We start from the raw sequence: 18,552 nt of genomic DNA, 5'->3' as shown, positions 1-18,552 counted from the left end.
TGACATGCTTAAGTCTTGTAAACCCCGTGGAAAGTACTTTGACATTACATACACTGGTTTGATGCCATGATTAATCACCCCTCGGTCCCCTTTGCAGGATAATAAGGCTGTCTGCATCTTGCAGCTGGCAATCTCCTTCCTTACAGTCCCAGCTCTTCTGTAACATTTACTTTCCTACAGCTGATAGAAATTTACGATTCCAAAAGGGGATAAGGGAAAACAAAACAAACCAGGACTTTTCTATAAATTCCACTAAAGCCGCTCTGTGAAAATATACTTTGAGATTAAATGTTGGGAGTGCCCGGGTAGATACAATACAGCTTTCTCCAACTCAGTTTTAGCCGTTTATGACCCCTTGCTGACCGAAAGCCCCAAGGAGGGCAGTGATGGGTGATGGTGGTGTGGTGACAGGAGAAGAAGGAACAGTTGGGCAGGATTAAAAACTGCAGGATGAAATCCCGGTTTACAGTTCAACAAGGTCTTGTCTTTTTTTTTCTTCCATCCTCTTTTCACTGCCTATGGAAAGAAGAAAAGCAGCAATACGCTGCACCCCCACTTTGCATTTTCTGATCGCTTTCTGAAAGCACTTTACAATATTAATGCACCTCCTCCAGTTTAAAACCAGTTTGCTGTTTTTCAAGGAAACAGACAAAACTTTTCAAGTGGGCAACAATCCCTTAAATGTGTTTTCCAGGTGCCTCTTGTACCCTTACGTGCGAAGTGACAGTGGGGAGGCAGGTTCTGAATGGGGTGGTGGGGAGTCATCCTGGGCACTGTCAGCTGTGGGGACAGATAGGTTGCCGGTACCTCGGGGGTATAACTAATCTTTAAAGTGTTTCAAGCCTCCCTTGGTGGCATCAGTGGCGGGAAGGCATGGAAGGTGGGAAGAGGGCACGAAAGGTGGGAAGGGGGGCATGGAAGGTGGGAAGAGGGGCACGGAAGGTGGGAAGAGGGGCACGGAAGGTGGGAAGAGGGGCACGGAAGGTGGAGAGGGACGTGGGGTGGGAAGAGGGGACGGAAGGTGGGAAGAGGGCACGAAAGGTGGGAAGGGGGGCATGGAAGGTAGGAAGAGGGGCACGGAGGGTGGGAAGAGGGGCACGGAAGGTGGGAAGAGGGGCACGGAAGGTGGAGAGGGACGTGGGGTGGGAAGAGGGGACGGAAGGTGGGAAGAGGGGACGGGAAGTGGGAAGAGGGGACGGGAAGTGGGAAGAGGGGCGGAAGGTGGAAAGAGGGGATGGCAGGTGGAAAGAGGGGATGGCAGGTGGAGAGGGATGTGGAGTGGGAAGAGGGGACGGAGGGTGGGAAGAGGGACGTGGGGTGGGAAGAGGGGATGGAAGGTGGAGAGGGGCACGGAAGGTGGGAAGAGGGGCAGAAGGTGGAAAGAGGGGCTGGAAGGTGGAAAGAGGGGATGGCAGGTGGAAAGAGAAATGTGGGGTAGGAAGAGGGGACGGAAGGTGGGAAGAGGGGACGGAAGGTGGGAAGAGGGGACGGAAGGTGGAGAGGGACGCAGGCTGAAAAGAGAGATTGAAACCGGAGAGAGCAACGGGAGGGACTTCTGCTCCGAGTACGCTGCTACCTGGGCTGCGGGGCGCCCAACAGCGCCCGGCGCGCCGCTCCCCGCACTTCGCTCCGTATAAGGCGCTGCGGCCGCCGCCCCGCCCCGTCCCGCCGGCCTCTCCCGCCGATGAGGTAATGCGGGGCTCCCATTGGCCGGGGTCGGCGGCGCCCCCGGAGCCCGGCAGGGCGCGATCCAGGCTATAACTCCGCGCAGCAGCCCCGTCGCGGCTCAGCTCAGCTCCGCATCCCATCGCATCCCATCGCAGCGCAGCCGCCTCCAGGCTCGCCCTGTCCTACCGAGCGAAGGGCAGCGAGAGAGGCGCTGCGAGCGGGCTGTTAGCGAGAATCTACGAAACAAAAAGTCAGGCGAAACAAAACCAGCGGCTTCCCGCTCCGCAGAAGTGAGGAGGCACCTCGGAGGCAACATGACGGCGTGGCTAAGCTTCCTCGCCGTGTTCCTGTGCAGCTGGAGCCTGCGGGATTTGGTGGTGGAGGCTTGCACTTGCGTCCCCATCCACCCGCAGGACGCTTTCTGCAACTCCGACATCGGTGAGTGCCGAGGGCGGCTCCCGTGGAAGGAGGAGAGCCTTGGGGAGGGGGGGGGGAATGACCCCCCTAAAGTCCTAAAAAGTACTAAAAAGTCCTGCGGGATCCTGATGGGGTGCGGGCAGCAGCCGGGGGAGCACCCCCACAAGCCTGAGTCGGACGGGTGACTCGGTGAAAGCAGAGGTGGGGCGGGTTAGATCTGACCTCCCAGCATAGGTGTGGGTTAGTGAGAGCAGAGGCGTGGGATGGACCCAGGGAAGATGTTGAGGCTCTGGAGCGTGTCCAGAGAAGAGCAACGGAGCCGGTGGAGGGGCTGGAGAACAAGTCTTACGAGAAGCGGCTGAGGGAACTGGGGTTGTTTAGCCTGGAGAAGAAGAAGCGACCTTATTGCTCTCTACAACTGTCTGAAAGGAGGTTGTGGAGAAGAGGGTGCTGGCGTTTTCTCCCAAGTGATGGGACAGGACAAGGGGGAATGGCCTCAAGTTGCACCAGGGGAGGTTCAGACTGGACATGAGGAAAAAAAAAATTACAGAAAGGGTCATCGGGCACTGGCAGAGGCTGCCCAGGGAGGTGGTTGAGTCACCATCCCTGGAGGTATTTCAAAGACAGGTAGATGAGGTACTCAGGGACATGTTTTAGTGGTTGATAGGAATGGTTGGACTGGATGATCCAAGAGGTCGTTTCCAACCTAGTGGTTCTATGATTCTATGACCCTCCACCCAGCCCTCCTGAGGGACGGCTGGAAGTGAGGTGTGCTGCAGAGCCTGTCCTGCAGACTCTCCAAGAAATACTTCCAAGCAATTAGTAAGTCTAAGAGTAGCTTGTTTCCTACAGCGGGGCAAAAAACACAATTGGAGGTGCAGGCAGACAAAATTTCTTCCACAACCTGGTGACAAATAATAGGAAGCAGGATTAGGATGAGTGCTCTGAAGCCAGGAAGGTTGGTGTGGGAAGGTGTGTCTCACATAGGCTTGTGGTGCTGCGCCGGTGACTGGAGAAGCAGGTAACAAGTGTCTCCAGGCTTTCTGTGTGCTGTATTGTGATCTTTGCAGCTGCAAACACCCATCCTGGTTTAGATGGTTGCAACACTTTTATTGGATTCTTGCTGATGTTTTCTGCTATGGATTTTAGCATCCCTAGGAGTCTCCACTACACTAACTTTAGATAGGGAACAAGAGGAACACCCAAAATCTCTGAGGATGAGGTAATGGAGACTCTGGTCTCGCATTCTTTGGTTTGTTTGTAGCTGAGGGTGGTTAACCAAATACGGTTGCTGCTTGGTAAGTGTCCTGTGACAAAGTATATGAAATCAATTAGTGTTGTTCTTTCAGTTAATAACGGACACCTGACCACATAACAGTAAATACAGGCTGTCACTTGAGCAGTCGTGAGTGGATTGCTGGGGTGAAGTCTTCTTGCACCTCTATGGATTATCTTAGTAGTAGACTGTGAAAGGGATTGAGGGACTTTGCACTGCTGGTACCTATGCGGTACTGACTCCAAGTGGAGTCTGCAAAGAAATCGTCCTGGCAGCTGCTGTGGAAATTAAATAGAAAATAATTCTCACTGCAGCAGAACACTTATTGCTATGAACCCTGCCAGTGGCTCTTTCAAGTTAGCCAAGCTTACTGGCAAAAAAACCCTCTCTTGCCTTTAACTCTTCTACAGAAACTGTAGTTATGTCTGGTTATTCATGTCTAGTTTACGTAGTGTACCGAATGTCAAAAAAGCTATTACATATTAAAGTGCTGGGAAGGTTTCAGTTTGCTTCGGTGATAATAGCCTGGAAAACATTTATATAATAGTTTTATACTGGGGAACTCTTCCAGGAAACTTCAGTAATCAAAATTCTGTTGACATTTTCATAGTCTGGATTAACAAGCATGCAACCTAAGTGGCAACTGCCAGGGAGATTGTCCTTTCTGTGAAAGTGAGACTGGGAAACTGTTTTTCCACAGCTAAAGTTGATGACAGCATGTGGCCTTTATTAGCTGTGGTTTTGGGACGTCTACTTTCTTGCTGTGATTAGACGATGTTATACTAGATAGTTTTCAGTTTGATTCAACTACTTAAAATGGTGTTAAATAATTTTTTAATAATGAACACACATTGACAGTATATTTTTGCTAGATGCCTAAGTGACTAGGAGTATGGTAAACTATGAAGTTTCATATAACAGTGCTCCTAAACTTTATGGCACAAAGTTTTTCTGATTTCTGGTTGAATTCAAAGTCATCTTCCTTATCTTTCTCTCTTCTGGACTCTTGTATCTCATGCCTTGGCTTTGCTTTGAGACATATTAAACAGTTGATGTCAGTGGAACTTCATACCTCCAGACATCATGGCAATGCAAAGGAGGGAGAAGCACAAGAGGAAAAAGCAACTCATTCTAGTAGATGACTTAAATGCAAGTTTGGTTAAGACTCATGCTCCGTTGTTTGCTGGGTTGAAGCAAATGTAAATGCTTACATTTGCTAGAACTGTCCAGAAAACGTGATGTTTCTGCAGGCTGATTTTAGTAAATGCTCTCATGTTCTTCATGTGCTGGAAGGGCAAAAAGTACAGTAAAACTTTCTGGCTCTGGAGGAGTTAATAATCTCCATGGAAACTGATGGCAGTGTATTAGTGCAGTGTTTAGACAGACTAAACTACACGCTGGGTTATAAAACACATTGTGGGGAAGAGAGGGACTTGGCAGCAAGTTTTTGTCGCTCTCGAAACTCCTGACAAAATACCAGCTCAAAAGGGAGGAGTCAACACAGTAAGGGCTGGAGCAGAAGACCTTTTAAAATAGCTCCTAAAACAATACAAGAAATTAACTAGCTAGGTAGCAGCCTAGGGGAGACTTTTCATCTTCAGAAACGCTGAATGTGGAAGAAGAAAACTTTCAGTTTAGGAGTGTAATGTAAACTCTTGCTAATAGTCTTTCATGCCTATCCAGCAAAGTTCTACTCTCACCTTCTTTCTCTCCTTTAACCTGACATCACTATACATTTAATTTTTTATTTTTCTGTGGATCAGTTCTGGTACAGCGTCCCAACTCTGCAGTCATTAGAAGGTTTTAATCTTTACAGAAACAGATGCTCAAATAAAGTCATAGGAAAGGCCAGGATTTTGATATGTACATCCCTTGAAAATGAAGGTTGTGGTCTTCTAAAGGAGGGGGGAAAAAAAAAGGAACTACTGCCAGACTAGTCACAGGGGGTCTTTTCACTCAGCCTGAGTGTTCTAGCATGATGAATAGAGCAAAAGTGAAGAGGTGTGTCTCATCTGGCGTTCTGAGGTCAATAAATAATAAAATTGCTGTTTTAACTCTTGGCTTGCTTTCTTTTACTGGATCGATAAGAGCTAGAATGTCAGTACAATAATTAGACAAACAGCAAGACAAGCAACAACTGCTATGACTTGCCATCTGAACTTTGTTTCCTCCACTCCTGCCCCCTGCATATGACCCCATCCAGATGTGAATCTTTTTCTTTTGTTTGAATTAAGAGACGTTTTGAAAGAACAGACACCAGGCATGCTTTGTTCCATTGTGACAAAGCTGTGACATTTCCAGCTGGACACAGCTGACATGAAAAAGGCTTGTTTGTACTTTTTTTTTTGTGGGAGCAGCAGTAACTTTTGAGCTTGGCTGCTGAATACTGTGTTCACAGGTTAGGAAAAAACACCTCCTGTCTGGCCCTTTCTGCCCCACCTCCCCTTCAAAAAAAAGAAAAAAAAAAAAAAGAAAAAATATGTGAAATCACAGGCTAGATTTTGACAAACCAGTCTGCATTTGATGAAGAAAGTACTCTGTCTACTCCACACCAATCTTGCTTTCATCTTGTGCATATACTTCAGAAAAGAGCTATGGCACTACTAGCCGTCTTTTACCTTAGTTCAAAGGAGCTCAAAATAACATTCCTTTCTATAGTTTGCATTGGGGGAAGAAATATCTGATTCAGCTAGGGTGGCCGGTGGGGAGTGCTGCTCTCTGTTCTAAATAACTTCACTCTTGGTGAGTTGGAGTAGGCAAACTTTGGGAAGATGAAGGTAAGCTCTTAGCATCCCTTGGTGTTCAGGAAGATCTTCATTCCCCCAGCCTGCTGTACCCATAGCACTGAGTTCACAACACCTGTAGTGGCTAGCTGCTGTTGAACCGAGAATGTGATATGGGAATAGCAAGAGACATCTGAAAAGGAGGAAGCTCATGATCTTTCCTGGCCCGAAGTCTAAGCACCTAATTGAAAACCTGTCCTTTTTCTTTCATTGGTTTTCTTGAATTGATCATTCCACCTTCTCATGGATAAGCTAAAGAGAGACGCAGAACAACTTGATCATACACGAGATTTTGAACATACTTTCTTTGCCTTGGCATAGACTCTGTAGTGAGCTCACATGCTGTCTTATCCTCTAAGAGTCTGTTAGATATGGCAAGTGGATTGGTATCTGATGAAATGGATCTCTGTGCTCATGCATAATCCTACTGACAGTCACGATGGGTGGGACCAAGAATCTTTAGGAGGAGCACCCAGTGAGTCACCTTGGCCTTAACTGGATGCTAAAGTTATTAGGATGAAAACTTAGGTTTTTGATTTAACAATGTTGGCTGAGGTCATGTGTCTTTTTTTCTCACAGCTCCAAAACCATATGGTGCTCTTATGTAGCCCAACTGAGCATGCATCACTGAAAAAAGGAGACTGTTTGGTCTGGGCAGGAGGTCTTGTCATTAGATGAAACTTCCGCCGGATGCTCTCTGGAAGTTCATAAGAGCTAGTAAACCTGAGAAGACAGCTTGGTTTGAGTTAGCAGGCAAGGCCAGGCATGCTGTATTTGCCAGCTCTAAGCCAGACTAAGCTGAGGGACTAATTTCAGTCCTAATGTTGTCTGCAGTGCATGTGGTTGAGTTTTCTTTTAATTCTAAGATTTATGGGTTTTTTTTTTTCAGTTCAAGATGAAGAGGCTTTTGCTCTCGTGCTGCTTATTGCTCTAGACTTTCAGGGTATGAGTCTGTCTTTTACGTGATGTTATAAATTGGAAGCAACTTAAATGATACTGGTGAAATGATAGTAGTGTAAAGATAAGAGAAGAAAACTGGGCCTTCAGGCACCAATTAGTTAAGCAGACACAGAAGTAATTAAACTTAAAGGCCTACTGTAACACATCTAAATGTCTGAAAAACCTCCACATGTGCACATTTTAAATTTTACTGGTGTAACTTTAATGGACTGTTACTGCTCTTTAAGCTAACAGCACCTTACGTAGACTTCTCTGAGAGAAGGTTGATCAAAGCAGCTGACTACATTTGGAACTGTTGCAAGACTATCTTAACTTTTCCTTAGCTTTGTGGCACTGGGCACTTGTTGCAAATAGCAGAGTTGAAGGTCAACCTCTCTGGTAACCTTCTGTGTCTAAGTACTCGGGGCACAAAGGAGGGAGGTGTTATTAAAACACTGAGCTCTTGCTCTAGAGCAGACACCTGAAAGACCATGACAAGACTGTTGGTGCTCTGCTGTCCATTGACTCTGCTACTAACGTTTGCCCGTAGTGGTCTAGGTCCTTATTTAAAACTAGGATTAAACTGGATTCTTAAACTTTGGAATAACTTGAGAAAGGAATGTTAACCAGTGAATTTCAAATTTCTGCTATCTGAAAGTATTAGGCTGCTGCTGGGCCTGATGTAAATGAGACCAAGGTGTTTAAATGGATTTGCACTCTCTTACAGTAGATCTAAAATCTGGGCCAGTTATCGATATGGAAAGGAAATACTGGACCAACCTCATAACTTCTGTAAAGCAGGTGCAGTGCCACTGGTCTCAGCAGTGTTTTACCTTCTTGTATCAAAGTTGGATTTGATGTGATGGTTTCAGGTTTCTAAAAGGAATATTACAAACACTAGACAGCTTAAAACTGTTGTTGTTAGAAGAAAGTTAACCTTCTACTGTAATGCGAAGTAATTCCTTTGAGTGACCAGAGTGAAGATACAGTGCATTAACTGACAGTGTCTAATTACATAAAAATGCAAGTAGTTTTACACAAACCTGATTATTTTATTTATTCAACATTGCTGCCAGCTAGAATTGGTTCTGGGAAACCAAATAGAAGTCTGTTGAGTTGTGTGCTGGTAAAATAAATGTTGACTATGAATAGCCCAAATTCCTGCTAATGTCTATGTAAGTCCCTTCCAAAGGGCAATTTCAGGCTTTAGAAACACTATACAGACAATAAAACTCAAGTCGAATAGCAGAGAGATGCATATGCATAAAATAATACCAAACCTCATTAGATATCAGCTATAGTTTGCCCAAGATGTAGAATATTATTTCTGTTTTGGGAAGAAAGGATGTGATTTGGGTTGTCCCTCCTGGGACTGAAATGCGCCACGAAACAGCAGAGAGCAGTGCTGAGGGAGAATGTTGTGGAGGCTGCTGTCAGCTTGGGGATAAGGTCTTGGGTTGTGCTAGTGGGAACTAGTGGTCTGCGTCAGTGGGCTCAGCTCTGAAAACCTGTCTTTGTTACAAGTGGGGAAAGAGGAGGATCACAGCCATAGGCTCCATGGGAAACTTGCAATAGGAGAAGGTATTTAGAAGCTGTAGGAGTGGCAAAGGCTCTTAAAAAACTAGTCTCAGAGTATAAGGAGGAGAGAAAGATAACTGAAGAAGGAGAGATGCTGTATGGAAGTATCAGTGAAGCACTAGATATAGGCTGTCAAGCTAAGAAGAATCATTAGCTGTGACAGATGATATGCCACCCCTTCTGAAACTATGTGAGGCATGCCCAAGGTAGATCTAATCCATCCACAAGAGTGAATGGGTATTGTGTCTTCAGGGAACGCATAAGTAGGAGAAGTCACATAAAACAATGTGATGTTCTGCTGATTGATCTCTTAACAGCCTGTAGTATGTTCATTTCTGACTGGCACTCAAGCTTAGGCTTTGAAAAAAGCTGTTTGGTTAGACTGACCATGGACAGAGTGCACACACTTTAGATGGACTGTAGCCGAGCTGTTGCCTTCCTCCATTCAGATGAATGCGAAGTTCCTTCAGATAGCCCTTTGAGAAGTGCAGGTTGCGTGAGTGTGTGTGCAGGGCTAGGTCTCCTTTTATTTTTGCCAGGTGAGTTATAAGGCAAATGCATCTTAGCTGGAAAATGATGCAGATTGCACAGCAGGAGAAGCACATGAAATTAAACCAGATGTAACATGTTGTCTACAGGTACTTTTGATATTCATGATGTAGTAACCTGGCCCGCTGCAGTCAGGAGATAAAAGGAGAGCGTGCAAATGGCAGAGCCATCATTGTTCAACACATTTGTTATTGATTCTGGACAAAAAAACCACACTCTAATGAAAAATCCACAATTGTTCTTAGTTACCCATCTGTTATTAAAGTATTGTAATCCTGCTAGTTTGTAAGAGCTTAAAAGTAGTTTATTGGGGAAGTAAAGAAAGGTACATAAAAGGGCCCAAAGATGAAAAAGAGTTTCTATAGTTTTTCCCTTCTTAATTCCTTTACTTTGACATGAAAAGACCCGGGTTCATGCAACAGCATGAAGGTAACACACTATTACTTCTTGCTCCCTGGTGGTTCATTAAAAAAAAATATTACACATAGGAAACAGGAGTACTTCTGTTTCATAGGGCCATGTTCAAAATGACCCAAGCTCGTGCTGGCCTAGACTGAAGGACATGAATTTTAACTCCCTCATGCTGTATTTTAATTACAATAAGGGGACTTCAACATCTGTTTCCTTTTCTCCATGTTTCCCTCACTATTGGGTGTTACTGCAGTGAAGCCTGCAGGGAGGCCTGCTGGCATTATGTTAGTCTGTTAATTTTCTATAGAAGAGCACTGGAGCATTTGTTCAGACAACCAGTTCAATCTCTCATGCTCAGTGAATACATGAACAAGCAGACATCTTGCTCCTCTGACGTCTGATCAGCTTTAAATAGGAAGCTCTTCCCCCTAGTGAGCAGGCTTTGGTAACAGTCTCTAAATAGTTAAAATAGAAGGGAAAAGATGTACTTGCTTGTACCAAGACAGGAAAACCACAGAATGGAAAACTTCCACTTGACTTTGAAAGAGAGGAAATGGCTGGTGTTGGAAAGGCAACAGGTAGAGGAAGAGAGAGCCAGAGGATATCTGTAGAAAACCAGCTATTCCCCAGACACTTCTTCTTCAGCTCTACATTCTTTCTGGGGAAGGAGTTCCAGGCTGGCTCCAGTGTTCCAAGCCCTTTATACACTTTCCAAACACCCGCCCCAGTTTGCTACTTCCTGCGTCTTCTGACACTGCTATAAATATCCCGCCTGCCTTTCATAGGTCTAGAGAAATGTACATTACAGATAAAAAGAGATTGAGGTGACAGTATGAAACAGCCTTTAGACCCGCCCTTATAAAGTGCATGATTTCCCTGGGGAAATGGAGTCCGTTAACAATAAAAGTCTCCCTGTTTATTGTACTCACCGCTGCACTAGGATATAGGTCTGTTTCTGAGTAAATTATTTCCTCTAGTAAATAACATACTACATATGGCACTGGACTAAAAGCTGAAAAATTTCTGGTATTTGGGAGAAGAGTGGGTGAGGAAAAGAGATTTACGAAGGAACTGGAGACACTAGTCAAGGGATCACGCTACATGGAAAAGTATAGCACTTGCAATAATGAGTACCTTAAATGCTGTGATGAAGAGGATCAATCCAAGAGGAAGTAGAACAGCAAAGTGACCCCTGGAGCACTTAAGTAGCCATCATGTACAGTACTTCAATAGGCACAAAATACAGGGCCCTCACTTAGCATCCTGCAGGGCAAAAATCACAAACCCAGAGAAGCGTGGGAAGACAAGAGCAGTAGTTCCTGTGCGAGAGGCTCAGCATTGCAAAAGATTGTGCTGGGGGGTAAGGGCAGGATGAGTTCTTAAGCCCTTTAGTTTACCTCTTTAAAGATGAAGACCAGCACCTGTCTGTTTTTCCTTTTCTTTTTTCTTTTTTTTTTTTTTATTTTTTTTCCTTCTCCCAAGGGGGTGAGGGATTAAGGATTTAGTCGGTTATTTCCTTAGAGGATCAAGATAAAAAGGAGACTTCAGTAAGTCTGTTTCCATTTTCTCTACAGACAGTATATTTTCAATAGAATTAAGCAGCTGTCCTGCTTTCCCCCCCCACTGTGTAACAGTTTGCAGCTTTACAGAGAAGCACTGAAATAGAGGATTCCACAACATCACGCAGAACTTCAAGGTGGCACATTAAGAGACCCTAAATTATCACAGGAAGGTTTTAATGCAGTATTATCTACTCAGAGAGAAGCTCAACTAGACCTGGTGGCAAACAGCCAATGACCCTTATCAGTATGTTTCCTTTAACACCTTTGCTTTCGAACAAGCACCCTTGCAGCAGAACCAGTGATGGTGAGTCATACGCATCATCCAGCTAGGCTGGAGTTCTGATGCTCATAGTCTGACTTTCCCATAGCCCCCTTCTGTGGCTGTCATCCTAATTCCTTGTAGTTGAAGATTGACTTAAACCCTACAGTTTCAAGTTCCTTCCAAAACTCTTTAAAAGCATTTGTTATTTTAGTGCTGGAGAGTCTATTTTTGTTATCAATATGAATGTCTAATCTACCTCCCACATGCATTCTAAATTGCAGCTATCTCCTGAGCTTCTCAGTGTATTCTGGTTTGCTCCTTTTATGTTTGACTGAGAGGTCAATAGGAGAGGAATCATATATTTACTCAGGATTCTCCTGATGCCAAATAATTACAGGAATGTAAAGCTAGGACTAATAAATCCATGTATTACAGATGTGTGATTCAGCAGGAGCCTGCTGGAGTAGCACTGCCAGCTTGATCCCAAGGCAACTTATCCTTTCCAACAGACTGACTCTTGAAAAAACAGCAAGCAAAATCAGAAGCAGGTCTTCACTGGCTGTTTTTCCTTGAGAAGGAGGTCTTTACTGGCCTTTATTCCTATGCCATGTTTAAATTTGTTGAAGAAATCGTGTGGGTAGAAAAAAGCAGACAGCACCTTTATATTTGGCTGGATGGGAAACAAAGCTTTCACTAGTACCGGAAAGTTTTCAAACCAGTAGGTTCCTTCCTGTCAGTGCAAGATCTCATGTTTGTTTCTGAATGCCCTTCTCATACCGATTTCCTCTAGAACCAATGGCTGTTGGAAGAGGTAGGGTAAAGGAAAGCAGTGGGTCTTTCTTTCCCGCCTGTCTCAGAAACTGTTTTCCTGTTTGTCTTTTATGTAGTATGGCAGCTTGGCCATTGACGTAAACTTTGTCCTTTGTGCTGTTCAAAGCTTCCCTCTCCTGAATTTGACAACATTGCGTACACACATCCTGACTAGGCAGCCTTTGTGACAGAAGGACAGGGGAGCGAACAGAACAGGGTTCTAGGGTGATAGTTGCCTTGGCACACCCGGGGGTTCACATTTTTGTGCAGGCTCTGTTTTTTCCTCAAGCTGTCATAAGTTCAGCACATGGCAGGGTTCCTTCCAGCATATATTCCTTAATATATACGTGGAACAACAAGGAAGGATCAACCAAAGTTGTTATTAAAAGATTATTGTGATGGTACTTTGAGGCAGCACCAACAGGCTGCACCATAGAAAAACATGGAAAAGGCAGGTTTTGTTCCCAAAAATACTTAAGGTTCTGAATTGGGAGGGAAAGAATTCAAAGGCGTTTTCTAAGAGGAGCTGCTTAGCCCACATGGACTTCAGAGCTCACAGCAGTCATCTTAACTTGGGCGATTAGAACTGAAATACTGATGCATTTTGTTTTCCTCCTGAATTTTTGACTGCATCTATTTTTCTATTTTTTTCCTGTCATGAGAACATCTCCACTAGAGTTGCTGCAACAGCTGTATTGTGATAAATGTACTGAAATTCAGTTATGTGCACAGCCAGTATACGCTAGAATCAACAGAGCTATGATGGTTAAAATAAATAAAAAAAAAATTGTTTCTGTATTCCCAGAGTAATTTGGCAAAGACCGAGCACGGAGTGGAATTATACACTCATGAGCTAGCTACATGTTTGCCTGCCAATTTAGAACTAAGAGCAAGCAGGATCTGTGTTCCTCTCACCCAGAAAAGGAAAAGTACATTTTGGTGAGATTGCACTATAGTGGTAGTGGTGTTAGAATGTATTGGCAGCTGAGCTACAGCTGACAGGACCAGGCTACACCAGGTTGCTTTCTGTAGAAGCAGTAATGCTTCAGCTTTTCAAGGCTGTATTTCTTCCCTGCCCTGTTTGGAAGGTGGCAGGAGAATCCTTACTTCTCTTGGTGCATTTTCACTAAAATCCCGTACCAGAAAAAGTTACTACAAACTGTGGCAACGAAAATGTAATCTGGAGCTGTTTGGCATAGTTGGATAATTTATTGGTTTTGTTTTTAAGATAATTTTTTTACTCTCTGAGGCTAGCACTGCTCCAAACCTTATTTATATCAGTCCTTGCCATTTTATCTTTTTCATTATTATTCATACATGCTCATTTCTGGATTTGCTTAATACACATTTGCACCTCTTCAGCTTCTTTGCTTGTGGAAGGAAGCAGTGGAAGGTAACATTGCACACCAATAGCCTGATTTTATTAACTGGGGTTCTGCTTATCCCACAGAACGTCAGGAGCGGACATGAAACTGTACATTGGTAAGCCACACCTCTGATTTTTCTCAGGGGAAAAAGGCTGTGTAACTATTCTTAGTTGGTATATTAAGTGTGAAATTAAGCAGTTCCAAGGGGATGAACATCTGCTATTCAGAGGGAGTGCCTTTGTGCTTCTGTCTTCTCCTCAGAGCTACAACAGTTCAGTGTTCTTGACTCAGTGTTCCCCTTGGGGTAGTGGAAAATCGGAGCGGGACAAGGCTGCTAAAAACCCAGGCTTAGACGTGTGCCTCGTGTGCATGTGTGTACATCTTGCTGTTCAGTGATGACCCTGATGACTTCTTGAACTTTTAATGACAATGCAGCTGTCTGTTCATGGTGCTAATTAACCCAAAAGCTGATTCCTCCCTCCTCCTCCTTATCCATTCTGTGAATGAGATGTGAAAACAACACGACGACTTTTCCCGTGCCCTTAGGGTTGTCTGAGCCTGGCAGCAGTGACCCTGCTTGAGTAGAACTGAAAGACCTGCTGCGCAATGGCCCATGCTCCTTTTTAATGGGTTATTAAAATTCCACCTTCTCCCCCTCCCTCCAGTCCTGTTACAGTTTGGAGCAAAGGAACTTAAGGAGAAAACAGCTGCAGAAATAACTTTCCCTCTTTTCTTTTGGAAAGGCAGAAACAGCTGTTCAGTCGTAAGTCTAGGGATTCCGCCACTAATTATTTAGGGCCTGATCCTGCTCCAGTTAAAATCAGTGGAAAGATTCCCACTGGGTTCAACAGGCAGTTGGAGGAAGCAGCTTCAGGAAGCAGGCTGCAATCAAACAATACTGCTTCAAAATGTTGGAAACGGCTAGAAAGGAAAAAGAGAGTAGGAAGGCATTTGTCACAGGGTTGACTTGCCTGAGGTCTCAAAGTACAAGCACTCAGCAGGCCAATGTTTTACTTGAGGAACAGATTAAATTTGTGTGTTTGTGGTATCCTAAGTTGCTTTTTAAAGGTAGCTCTAGGATGTCTATGTTCATTTGAAGTCTACAGCGTTGAAGCACTTTTATTGGCACAGTGAATTAAAGGACTGATCTCTGATGTTGAATGCTTATTTTAGTTTAGATACTCTTTGAGATCATAGGGGATACTGGCTTACTGTTTGAAAAGATGCCATTTCTCAGCACCTGCATCTCTCCTTGGTAGGAATTTACTGGCTGCTTCTGAAAAATGAGGGGGGAAATAGAATTTACTCTTGCTTCTGTTGTTAGAGTGGCTTGTTGTCACCTCTAGTTTATACAGTGAAAGTCTAGAATCTTGCTGGAGAGGGTCAGAATTTCTGTTCCATAGAGAATTTCGAAATAGTGGAAATTTATTCTATCTGAAATGTCAGAGAAAATGAAAACATCGGTGTCTTCAGCATGGAATTTTCTGGCAAAAGTGATTCTGATGCATCTGAATCTAGTGTTTTGAAGGGTAAATTCAAAATGTCCACTTTGAACAAAGGTGTCATTCCATATCAACATGTATTTAGACTTCAAGTGCAGTCGAAAAGAAATGCTGATTCAGGATGAAAATAGGTCTCAGTTTTTCTGAGAAGAAAAATAGAAAACAATATTACTGAAGTTAATGCTTTCCTTCGCAATTTGTGAGTTAAGTAAAACCAAACTTTTTCCTGACAGGAAAAAGCATTTACAGATAGATTTCTACTAGTCCTATCCCTGATGGTTTAACAGTAACAGCCTCCCCTTCTGGAAGTGCTGTATTTTGATCAGGTTACACACTACCTCTCAAGCTGGGAAAGATTTCAGTTCAATAGTCCTCTGGGGTTTGTATTTAGATTTTTCTGAATGCTGAGAATTCCCTTTAAAACACAAATCTACATAGCCTTCACTTGCTCCAGTCCTTGGCAATGGGCAGTTCTCCTTGGGTTTGCTGCATTAATGAACAAACAAGTTCTGGGCTGTGCTGCTGCCAGTGGGCTGAGACGAGGCATTTCCCCATGTGTTTCTCCTCGTGTCCGTGTTCCCCCCCCCCCCATCAATATTTAAACATGCTTACACCTGTGTTTCCAGGTGCAAGCTTAACTGGAGCTTGGAAAAGCTGGCTCTTGGGATGATGGTTCGTTACTTTTCCAAAATCGTCCTGCTACAGCAATGTCTTAGGAGACCTAGACAGGCAGGAAGCCGTCAAGCTTGGTCTGTACCCTGGAAATGATTACCCTTGTCTGTAAACATTCAGCAGCGCAGTGTGAGGGGAACTCCTGCCTCCCACACCAGTTAATGGGCCACAGAGCATTCAGAAATAGCAATCTCTGTGCCAGGGTGGCCTTGAACTGACTATCCAACCATATCTTGTGACCTTTTGTTTTTTCTCTCCTAAAAAGTTACAAGGACACCTAAGAAGGTTTACTTCCCCCAAACTGGAAGTTTATGAAAGTTTTTGGTAAGATTACTTTATGAAACTCTCAAACTCCAGTAGCATAGATGAGTTAAATGACTCTTAGGCTCTCTTTGAGTATATTTCCATCAGATTTTTATGGTCAGACTTGAGAAATTCCACCTAAAAAACACTAATTAGCAGTACAGACTAAGATTAAAACAGTATGGGTTAGTCTTAGATTTGTATAATTATCTGTTGTGAAAAGAAAAGAAGGTCAACAATTGACTGTAGACAGGCATTGTTAACCATTCAGTGTGTTCTCTGGGCTTACAGAAGTCTAGCTAAGAGTTATTTCTCATTAATATTTCATTGGAGCACCAAGATGCATACAAGAGTCCAAGTAATGACACAGAACTTCTGGAAATGTTCTGATCCTGGCCTATTGAGCTGTTCATGAACATGAAATTTTGATGAAGTTTGTATGAAGGAAGTCTGGGTAATAAATGAACGAGATGGGGGTACTGTTTCTGTCTCCCCTGCAGTTTCTATGGAACAACTTTGGCCGGTCTGTCAGTAGGACAGTTAGGGAGTTTCTGAGAAAACTCTTTGAAGAAAAAAGGTAACTGGCTGGTGTTTGCCTGCCCTTTCTGCTGTCATTGTATAGGGAAAATCCTGTGTCTCCAGAACCAGAGGATGTACAATGTACAGTAGTTAAGTTACTTGTGTAAACAGTTGTTGCTTATAGATGTTCTCAGACTTCCAGGTCATCTTACTATCTCTTTCATGAGATGACTCATGTCATTCTCCTTTTTTATAGACCTTACTCCCACAACAAATTAACACTGAGTTCTTCTGGCCTTCAATAACCCTTTGAAGGTCGAAAATGAAGGATGATGTTTCATAACACAGGACAGGACACTACATGGGATCCTGGAAAGTTCTGGATAGGTGGTCAAAGTGGTCAGTGTGAGGTTTGCCCTGATATTGTCATGACCTTGACCTGTAGTCTGACTGGGAATTGTGGTACATGAGGCTGTTTCAGGACTCAGGGAGGTTTTCCACTTACTTTAATGAACACTGAATCAGGATCCAAGTGCTACATTTAAGTCTTTAGGTAGTGCTTAGACTCCAGGGTAAAATTCTTCATGTAGTCGAGCTCAGCTGCATAGTATTAATGACTGTGGTTACAGGATAGACATTAATAAACTCAGGAATTATAAAATTCCTTAAGTGTTAAGATAAGAACCGTGTCACAGACACGTCCAGTATATGTGAGCAACCTGCAGAGGCTCTTAGCTCCTAAAGAGTGTATAGAGGCTCAAGAATGGTAGGCAAAGGTACTGGATCCTCACAGGAGAAATTGTTTGAATACAGTTTTAATTCCAGGATCTGGTAGGCCTGATACTAGGTCCTATCAAGTCCGGTGCAAATAGGAACAGCAGAGCAGCTCATACAGACCTGACCTGGTTAAATATGTATACCTCTTTGGCGCGGACAGCTGCTTAGCCTGTCAGTTTAATGCAAGTTTTCTAATGCAGGAAGGAATTTGCAGGCCCACCCAGTACCCTTGAAATCTATCCATGTTCCCAAACAGTTCCTCCTCTCTATAGCTCCTACGTGCAAAATTGACTGTAAACCATGTGATCAGTGGAGTGCAGCCTCCTCATAGAATGCTGGCACCCATCCCAGCTGAGTGAGGTGCTGAAGCAAGGAGAGTCCTCTGAAGTAAGTTGCTGAACCAGGGAGTGTCCAGGCTTGTGGCTTTTGATACTCCCTGTTTTGAAAGGTTTACATGGGCTGTCAGAGCTGCCTTATTTCTAAAGTGCAGAAGAAAACTACTTTCAGATTTTTTTTTCAGCAGGACTCCTTCCTCCTCCTCCTCCTCCTGCTGGACCACTTGGGTGTGAGCTCCCAGTGCATTTATAGATTGCATGGTGTGTTAAGGAAGACTAATAAATAGGCAGTTTTGACTCAAGAATTTTCTATTGCCTCTTGAAAAAAAAACAATGATGAATTTATTATGGTTATCCCACAGAGGAAATGTAGCGCCCAGGAGCAAATTCACGCCACTTCTGTGTATCTGGCTTTTCAGATGTCTCGCTATTACATGCAATGTGAAGTAGCATCTATGAGCTTCAGCCCTGGACTTTCACTGTATACGTGGTTGAGTGCTGGATCAGACCATCTTTCTCCCCTTCCTCTTGTAATGTATGCAGTCTCCTGACTGCTTGCTAAAGATAGTGCTTTTTTTCTGAGAACCAGATATCAAGCTGCAACACAACAGCTTGCAGAAGGAAGACTATATCCTAGTAGAGCAACTTACCTACAGTTCTGCAGGCTAAGGACTTTTCTTTCTCAGCAATGGAAACTTCCTGGGAACTTGTCAGTAAAATTAAAAAAGAATGGAAAGTTACATCTATGCTGCCTCTTCAGCCTCAGATTTCCTTCTGGTGTACCCATTTCGATGTACATTTTGATGTACATTCAGACGTCAT

The 18,552-nt window shown here is 43.8% G+C and overlaps 2 protein-coding genes across 2 annotated transcripts in view; one reads left to right on the top strand and one right to left on the bottom strand.

The window, feature by feature from the left end:
• The window catches only part of SYN3 (synapsin III), a 210,346-nt gene that overhangs the window by 91,321 nt on the left and 100,473 nt on the right, over window positions 1–18,552 (bottom strand). The window lies entirely within an intron of this gene.
• TIMP3 (TIMP metallopeptidase inhibitor 3) overlaps window positions 1,735–18,552 on the top strand; it is a 38,615-nt gene continuing 21,797 nt past the window's right edge. The window contains exon 1 of the mRNA XM_054074687.1: window positions 1,735–2,106. Within this exon, the coding sequence (XP_053930662.1) occupies window positions 1,983–2,106 (124 nt within the window). The 5' untranslated portion in view covers window positions 1,735–1,982. The remainder of the gene's footprint in view (window positions 2,107–18,552) is intronic.

The sequence above is a fragment of the Cuculus canorus genome, chromosome 1 (assembly GCF_017976375.1).
Source record: "Cuculus canorus isolate bCucCan1 chromosome 1, bCucCan1.pri, whole genome shotgun sequence".
Taxonomy (NCBI): domain Eukaryota; kingdom Metazoa; phylum Chordata; class Aves; order Cuculiformes; family Cuculidae; genus Cuculus; species Cuculus canorus.
Note: the sequence above shows the minus strand (reverse complement) of the source record. Positions and strands in the feature narration are given on the sequence as shown.